We start from the raw sequence: 8,543 nt of genomic DNA on the forward strand, positions 1-8,543 counted from the left end.
ACCTGCAGTGATTTGCTTCGGAATCAAAGGGGAAGAGATGGATTTACCCTTACCCGTGTACCGCTTCTTTGCTTGTCTCTTGCTTGCCTCTTGAGCTCTCTTCACCACGAACCAGGCTCTGATACCATAACAAGAATGTGGGGGAGAGGGAGAGAGTCACGATTCTTACAAGCAACAACACACACACACACACACAATAGACTTGACAAGCACAAGAGAGAGAGATATGGATGGCTGAATTTTCTTCTATCTTCTTCTTCACTCTCCAATAATACATAATACCAAAAAGATAAGAGTACACTATATGTAATATTACTCTAGTAAACATACAAAGGTCGGTCCATAATGTGAACCCGACTATAATGAGCTGGCGCTATAACTATGCCATAACTCGCATACTGCAAAGTGGCTGTCACACAGCCTGTCAACCACTGGCTACAAATCAACCATATCTCACCAACAATGCCAGTGGAGTAAGTGCGGGGCGGTCACCCTGGCGCCCCCGTAATGTCGGCAGTAGATGAGCTCGATATCTCAACATATGTGTGATGCTTATTAGTTTGGTAAGCAAGCACGACTACCTTTTCCAAAGGATAGTCAAATGAGAAAGTGGTATATCCCACATGATCCCACAACATGCAAGATACGGGATTGATTACCTTCTACAATTAACCAATAACAGATATTAACACAGTGCAATGATTACTTCATAACATCGCATTGACACAGCACACAGAGAAATAATAGTACACAACACAGAGTAAAAATAGAGATTGTGATTGTTGTATTTCCTTCATCAGATTCATCATACATATAGCCCAACGGCTTGCCAGTTACAAAGCGCGCTGATACAAAGCGTCATGACTGCTTGGTTCACCTAACTCCCTAACTCCCTAACCATTGCGGCGGTAAAGTCGAATTGCGGTACTGCGGTTGCAGTACATGCCACATACACTTGGCACGCACGGTGGACGGAGCGAACCCACAGTAGATAGTTTTCTTTTGGCCTTCATAAATAATGACACCGCCTTCCGTCGCATCGCTTTACTGCTGTCTATGACGCCGCACCAAGACTCGCTCCGCATCCTCTTCATTGTCAGCTTTTGGCTCCAGATCTTGATGACCAGCTCACCTGGCAGGTACATCCTATAAAGATTCCATTGCTGCCCTATAGACATCCGGCAAAATTGGTTGCACCTCCGGCCAAGTAGGACAAGGCACAAACTGCTCGACAAACTCTCCCACTCCTGCATGTAACTCTGGAGAAGTAGGTTCCCGTAGAATAACCCTCTCTGTGGGGGGTAAGGGCAACTCTGCCCACGGCACATGGCGTGAATAATGTTGTGTAAGAAATCGATTTGCCTGCTGCCACCAAGGAGGAGAAGGAGGCAAATGTAAAGCAAAGGAATGGCCACACTGACTAAGCCAAAAACATAAATTTTGTATGGCCTGCGTGTGCCTGTCGCCGCAAGTAGACCTCAACGTTGTCTTCTGCAGCTGTAGCTCCCGTAGCTGTTGCCCGCTTCATCCCTTGCAGACCATGGCCATGTCTTCCATAGACACTTCCTCTCTGGCCCCACTTGCTTCTGCTTGAGTATCCTCAGACACTACCGCTACCTTGCCGCGATCTTCAACACTCGGCCTAAGAGTAAGCCCAGAGAGACCTGGTACTGATAAAATTGGAGCATCCGCTCGGCTTTGCTATGCTTGCACCATTTCATGCTTCTAGTTTGACAATCTATTTTTCCCATTACTGGTCTACTTCCATGGTTAAAGTGGCCAGAAGACTATCTAACTCTTCCATATATTAACCATGACCCCATCCGGGTACCACTGTAAAAATGCTGCCAAAGCGTCGGCGGTGCACCTGCGTAGCAGTTTTGTATTTACTGTACGAGCAAAATCAGCATGACACTCCCATAACCGCTCTTCGAGCTCTTCAGCCTCCCGAGCTCTACGCTCCGTCTGCTGAGAGCAAGCTTGTGCTCCCTCTAGCTGCGTCTGTAAATCAGACACATGTGCTTCCGATTCACTTATGCGTCCGGCTTGAGCACTAGACTGAGGTGCCTCTTGAAAAGCCGCTGCGGCCTTCTGTAAAAGAATTACACACTGCTCCAGATGTGCGGGATCAAACACATATTGCGGGGTGTTCCTCCACAGCAAGGCACCAGTGGTAACCACCACCGCATCCACAGGAGTACTGGGCGGTAAAGGAGAATTCACCGCAACCGGCGGATGCACAACTAGAGTCCTCTCCTTAGAACTCGCTTCTGACCTAGCTGGCATCGCCCGATGCTCCGCCACCTGTTGGCGCCATCTATCCAAATCAGTTAAGGCATAGGTAGCCACTGGCTGAATTGGCCGCACCGAAGGTGGAGTAGACAAAACCTCTATCGGCGCTGCCTCTCAGAACTAACCGTCGGCCTCAACGCCACCACTGGTGAAACCTCGCTCTCATTCCAAACTGAGCGGGTCCTTTTCTGGCCACTGCTACGCCCGTACGACACCTCCACTAGATCTTCAGATGAACTTGCCGCCGCTATTGTCTCCCGAGGCTCAACTTGGCTAAGTCGGGACCTTGCCACCACAGTGGGCTGATAAAAAAAGAGCACCTACAAGAGTTGACCCATTTTACAGTTCGGATACGTTGCCCCTCTGCCTCCAGCTGCGCTATGGTCCAACTGCGCAATAATCCACTGTGCCTCCGTCCGCATGCGGTCCTTCAGCACACGAGCCCAGGCCACGGACGTAAGCTCTACCATCTTCAGCATCGCCTTTGCTTTCACTGAAATTGAATATGTCTTTGACTGCATCCAAACAAATTCTAGGAATCATAGTAGTCCCTTTGGTGAACATCCACACACCCAGACAATTTATATTCACTGCTAACCTTTGGCCCAAATTATCCTTCCATCTCCGCTCCAGACACCATGGCTGTGGCCACCCAGACGCAGGCAATGGGCAAATGTAACCGCTGCTCAATTCGTTGCTCCGTCAGCATCTGCTGTGCCCCCTCAATCTTGACCACATCCCCGACTGCCAGTTGCTAAAGCAAAGACAAAGCCTATCTGTGGGGGGGTAGAGAAGTTGAAACTGCACCGGGCTGGGAGCCATCGCTAGACAAGCGAAAGGAAGACAAAGAAAGTGAGCGCGCAGCAAGAAAGCAAAAAACCAGACAACGCACTGTGCATGCAGCCACAATACTTGCACCACCCAAAAATAGCTTCGGATAAACATGCTGCCTCTACCACCACTCCTTGTCATCATCAAGATTATCCCTGCCCCTTCGATTCATGAGTGGTAGATCTACGGACCCCATTTCTCGAGGAATAAGCCATAATGACACCATCATGGTGGCTACCGCCACCGCAGACTCTTCAACAATAGAAAATGGGCATTAAGGAGGATCCTTCATACAATAAGCTTGCATCCGGAACCCATTCACAGACGACAGCAGCACCTCACCTCGCAAATTTTCCAGAAAGAACGAAGTTGGCCCACATGGTGCGTATACCCAGAATGGTCCCACCGTTAATTTTCTGGACATTTTAAACATTCCCAAACAAAATACTAGTACCAACTGCCCTCGCACAAACTTGTGAGCCTTGGAGTGACTATCCACTTGCCGCTTCCTCCGCTGCTGCAACTCTTGGAGCCAATAAAAACTCTTCAATCTGTCCTCCTCCAGTATGCTGACCGCATCCAGCCTATACACCAGCGACTTCTCTGGCAGCAATCTGTCCTCCACCGCAAGCCGCAAACTGGGCACCACATACTCCACCGGCATAATTGCTTCCATCCCAAATGCCAATTTGAAAGGTGTTAATCCGATTGCCACCTTAAACACCGTGCGGTAAGCCCAGAGCGCACTTGGTAATTTTGTATCCCAATCCTCGGATGGTTGCTAGCCAGCTTTGTCAAGATCCGCATCCCCTGCTTGTTGGTAGATTCCGCCAATCCATTTGCTTGTGGGTAATATGGTGACGAATTCTTATGCAGCACTAAATAAAATCATGTCATGTGCTTGATAATCCTGTTGTGATGAAGTGTCCTCCCCTATCATTGACCAGTTCCACAGGACAACCGAATCTGTGAGGTCTCGCAACAACATCCTTTTTCACAGGGTAGGATTACTCACTCGGGGCCTCGCCCTCGATGTTCCAAACAACGAGACTAGACCGGGGTCTCTCCAGGGACCGAAACCGGGAGAATTTCCCGTGCCCGGAAAACGGGGGCGATTCCTCCAGAATAGATTAACGTTGTCAAAAGTCTTAATTAACTAATTAGATCCGGCTGAACTTGCAAATTCTTGACCAGATCTAGGGACAGATTGTACTTGGATCATAAAAACCAATACCTTTTTCCCCACGTTTAAGAGGCATGTACATTGATTCTTATCCATAGAACAACCAATGTCCGGGAATTTCTAGTTAAAACACCATATTGGGGAATATGGGAATTTCTTACAAGTTTGGGACACGTGGTCAAAAGTTTAGATTAACCATAACTTGAACACCACTAATCCAAAATGAGCGCTTTATAGCGCTTTAGATCCCATTTTTCAAGCGCTTTCCAATGATAGGTCACATGATATGGTTTTGAGAAACTTACAAACATGTTATCCATGTACCCTTTTTTAAGTATTCAAAAATGAAAATTGGGAGATTCCCAAATTCACTAATATGGTGTTTTAAGCGGATCCTAACGTAATTTCTAGTTTTAAATTTGGATATTAAAAACTCTACTGAATTCCAGCCTAACCCCATCCGGCCCATGGGTTAGCCTCCGCCCAACCAGTGGAATTGGTAGAATCAAACAAGTACTCACCCACACGTAATTGAATGCCTTTCTTAACTTTAGCTTTTTGAATACTGTTTCCGCAACTACGGGCCAGACCGCACGGCTAAGCTGGCAACGCTCCCGCAACGAGACCTTGACCTTCTTACGCCCACGGCGAATAGCCAATCGATTATGCTCCCAGTTATGCCTCACTTTGGCCTGCCGCAACCAGGGTCGGCCTAAAAGCAGATTATACTCATCATTGGCTTCCTCCATGCCCATGACCACAAAGGACATCGCAAAAGGAATTCCTCCCACATCGAAAACAATGCCTTTGAGAATGCCCAATGGTCGCACACGCCTTTGATCTGCCATTCTGACCAAAAACGGCGCAGATAGCCAATCCAGCCACCCCATTCTTTCGCAAGTAGCCCGAGTAACAATGTTAACTCCGGCTCCTCCATCAATCAACACCTGATCAATGACACATCCACGATGACCCACTGAAATCTCTGGAATGCGGGTATCCGTAACTGGAACTTCAGGCACCGGCTCAGCTTGGGCAATCGAAACAACCTCCGCATCTGCTACCATTCCGGAAGAATGTGGCACAGGGACCGGCAACAAAGTTTTATGGAAATTCGGCACCAACCGCAATAATTGCCCCAGTTTAACCTGTATCGGTGCTTCCAACAAACTATCCCAGGGCTCTTCAGAGCTCTGAAGCACATTCTGATCCTGTATCTGCGGTACTGGTAGCCATCCAGATGACTTCGAGATTTCCGGTTCTTCCGGCGGAGAGCTCTGAGTGACTGTCGAAAACTGCACCCTCCTGTGCTTTTTCTCCCCATCCTTTTGAGAAGTTTCATCCTGCACCCAAGATTGCACTTGTTGTCTTACCGTCTCCTGTACAGGCCAATCTATCTGTGTGGCATCCTTCGCTTTAGGAGCACCCTTGACTATTGTCCCTGCCCGAGTGACCACACAAACCTCCGGTGTTGGTGCGATCTCAATAGATTCAATTTGTACCATAGAAACACTTGGCTTCTTCCCTGCTGCCTGTGCCTGCTTTTCTACCTTCTTGCGATCATATTCCTGTGCTTCGGGACAATCTTGCCTCCAATGTCCTTCCTCTGTGCAGAAGAGACAGATCTTTGGGCGGTCCTACCCACGACCACCTCCTCCTCTTCCACCTCGGGCCACGGCCTCCACCCCCGCGTCCACCGCCGGAATAAGCATAGTTGGGGCCCTCAGATCCTCCCGCAGTCTGCGCCCAAGCAACCGCATGATCCTGGCCTTCTTTATCCTTCCCTTGAGTAGGCATGTGCACCGCAGGACGAGCCTTCACACCCCGTCCATTGTAGTAACACTCGGAAGTATTGTGCGTATTGGTTGTACAGATCGCGCACCATTTATTATTCAGCGCACAGTCATTTGCCAAATGCCCTGGATTCCGACACAGAGAGCACCAAATCTCCTTTGCAGAGCGCGCCGCATTCGATCCGGATGCACCTGAAGTGACCTTCCCACTCTTATGGGTCCTCCTGGTCTCCTTCCCAGACTCATCATCCAAACTTGTGCTGCTATCCTCTGCTGAATCCGACTCTTCGCTCCCTTCTTCAGACTCCTCATCTGAACTCCGCTTGGCCTTACCGTGCGACGAACTTTTCCCCGTTTTTTGTCTTGACTTCTTCTTTGTACTAGTGCCGTCATCTTCCAAGGATTCTCCTGCTAAAATTGCACTCGCAATCACATCTGCTAATGGTGTATTAACCTTATCCACTGTAGCCAAAGCAGTCCGAAGATCCTTAGACAATCCTTTGAGAAAATAGTCATTAAGCACTTCTCTTGCTGGGTGTTGCGGTTGTGGAACCCTCTGCAACATGACCCGAAACCGGGCCGCATACTCTTCCGAAGTGCGCTTTCCCTGTGTCAATGTCCGAAGCCTTTCCAAATTCTGGGCTACTGTTTTCTCCACCCGAAACCGCCGCAGAAATGCCACCCGTACAGCATCATAGGTCAGAAAATGGTCTACTGGGTATTCTGCCAACCACCTGGAAGCTTTCCCACTCAATGTAGACTCAAACACAGACTCCTTATGCTGCGGCACCACTGGGGGTTGATTGTTCAGCCCATAGATCTTATCGAACTTGCGAACATGCGCATCCGGATCCTCACCGGTCTTCCCTAGAAATTTAGGATACTTCGCGGCTGCTGCCATCACCGCAACAGGCTGTTGCACCACAACTGGTGGGGACACCGGGCCAACAGGGACAAACAACTGTCTTGCGGCTGCAGCCGGCGATAATGGTTGTCTTACCAGCAATCGACCCACTCGAGACCGTCGCAGAGGCGGACAAGAACGGCTTCTTCCATGCGAACCAGCCACTGCAGAGGCTTCCTCTTGTTCAACATCCCTTTCTGGTTCCGCATCTGAAGAGTCTGGCCCCCTCTGCGACGCTGCCTCCGAGTAGTAGGTACCACCGACTCAGGAGGACCCTGAGAACGTGTGCGCATTCATCCGCATCCCTACATCAACGAAATTCTACCCCAGAAAGAAACATCGTGGTCGCCATGTGTATTATGTTAATTAACCTACTTAACATAACACGGGACTGATTACCCTCTAAAACCCATGTTTACAACTGATTATTTCATATTAACGCAATCATACTTATTTATCATTTACTGTTCACAGTACCGCATAATCATCACAGACCGCAAACAGTAAACAGCATAAAGAAATATACAGTACGAACGACAATCCCAAACACCATTGCTGTTCATCTATATTCCATTCACATGATTACAAGAGGTAAATAGCCCTCAGGCGTTACAAGGCACCGTTCTGGAAACGTCATGTGCCCCTTGGCATCTACTAAATATTCCCCCTTATGAAATTATGACCCTTTGCGATATGCGGTATGCGGTATATGCCGCAACACTTAGAAGAAGAACTCCCTAGTTCTAAAAGTTTGTTCATATGGATTCAAGATATGGAAAATCCTAGTCATGGATGGAAGGCTAAAGAGTCTTTACTTTATAGTCAAGGCTATGGAAGGGGGGAGTCACTTCAAGTTTGGGTTCCAAAAGCTCGTTATGAATGTCTTCCTACCAAGATAGTTCCTCAACTGCCTTCTTCATTGCAGATAAAGAGAAGAACAAAGACGAAGACTTCTAAAGCTGTTAAGAATGCTTATAGATGGGTTCCTAAGAAGCTTTTACAAGTTCAAAAGTCTTTTCAAGGATCTAAGAAAATTTGGGTTCCTAAGTTGGGTACTAGCAAGTCTGTTGTTCCATGTGAGGATCCTATTTCAGTGTCAGTGCGTTCCTCTTTACTTGTCAAGTTTGTTGTTAAGCAAAAATGGGTACCAAAGAAATTAGCACAACCTTTTCCAGATAAGATACGCATGACCTGTACAAAGAACACACCAGAGCATGTCAACGATGTCCCCAAATCAACTTCTACTTTAATAAAGGATCCGCCAGTGCATGAATCTTCTTTGAGTTTTGGTGTAAGAAACAATCCCCAAAGCACTTCATGATTTATGACTACTACTAAACAAAAGGTCTTTCAAATGAAAACAATTCCTCGATTTTGGGAATGGATGAGTTTTGGTTACTGATATCTATAATAAGAGCTATAAGCCAAGGCACTTTTTTCCTATTGGGTTTTTTCCCTTGGCCAGATTTGGTGTTGGGCACCATTAACAGTGTTCTTTTATCTTTTTTCTTTTGATGTGTCTTTTGTTTTTAGTGTTGTT

The 8,543-nt window shown here is 47.6% G+C and overlaps 2 protein-coding genes across 2 annotated transcripts; both read right to left on the bottom strand.

Moving 5' to 3' along the window:
* Nucleotides 1-780: 780 nt before the first annotated feature.
* On the bottom strand, nucleotides 781-4,290 carry LOC147627298 (uncharacterized). The gene is made up of 2 exons (XM_086815934.1): nucleotides 2,891-4,290; nucleotides 781-2,807 (listed from the first exon to the last, which is right to left on the bottom strand). Exon 2 carries the CDS (start codon nucleotides 2,284-2,286, stop codon nucleotides 1,792-1,794), a length of 495 nt encoding a protein of 164 aa, XP_086672060.1. The 5' UTR covers nucleotides 2,287-2,807; nucleotides 2,891-4,290; the 3' UTR covers nucleotides 781-1,791.
* A 1,459-nt stretch (nucleotides 4,291-5,749) lies between these two features.
* LOC147627299 (uncharacterized) lies at nucleotides 5,750-7,556 on the bottom strand. Its single transcript, XM_086815269.1, has 2 exons — nucleotides 7,499-7,556; nucleotides 5,750-7,239 (listed from the first exon to the last, which is right to left on the bottom strand). Exons 1-2 carry the CDS (start codon nucleotides 7,554-7,556, stop codon nucleotides 5,867-5,869), a joined length of 1,431 nt encoding a protein of 476 aa, XP_086671395.1. The 3' UTR covers nucleotides 5,750-5,866.
* Nucleotides 7,557-8,543: the final 987 nt, after the last annotated feature.

The sequence above is a fragment of the Cibotium barometz genome, chromosome 21, assembly GCF_041138505.1.
Source record: "Cibotium barometz isolate CiBa-2024 chromosome 21, ASM4113850v1, whole genome shotgun sequence".
NCBI lineage: Eukaryota > Viridiplantae > Streptophyta > Polypodiopsida > Cyatheales > Cibotiaceae > Cibotium > Cibotium barometz.

Coding starts and splice junctions, on each gene's coding strand:
- LOC147627298 (XM_086815934.1), bottom strand. CDS start 2,286: ATGCCAGCTAGGTCAGAAGCGAGTTCTAAGGAGAGGACTCTAGTTGTG.
- LOC147627299 (XM_086815269.1), bottom strand. CDS start 7,556: ATGGTGTTTGGGATTGTCGTTCGTACTGTATATTTCTTTATGCTGTTT. Junction 7,240..7,498: donor TATGCTGTTTACTGTTTGCG/GTCTGTGATGAT, acceptor ACTCGGAGGCAG/CGTCGCAGAGGGGGCCAGAC.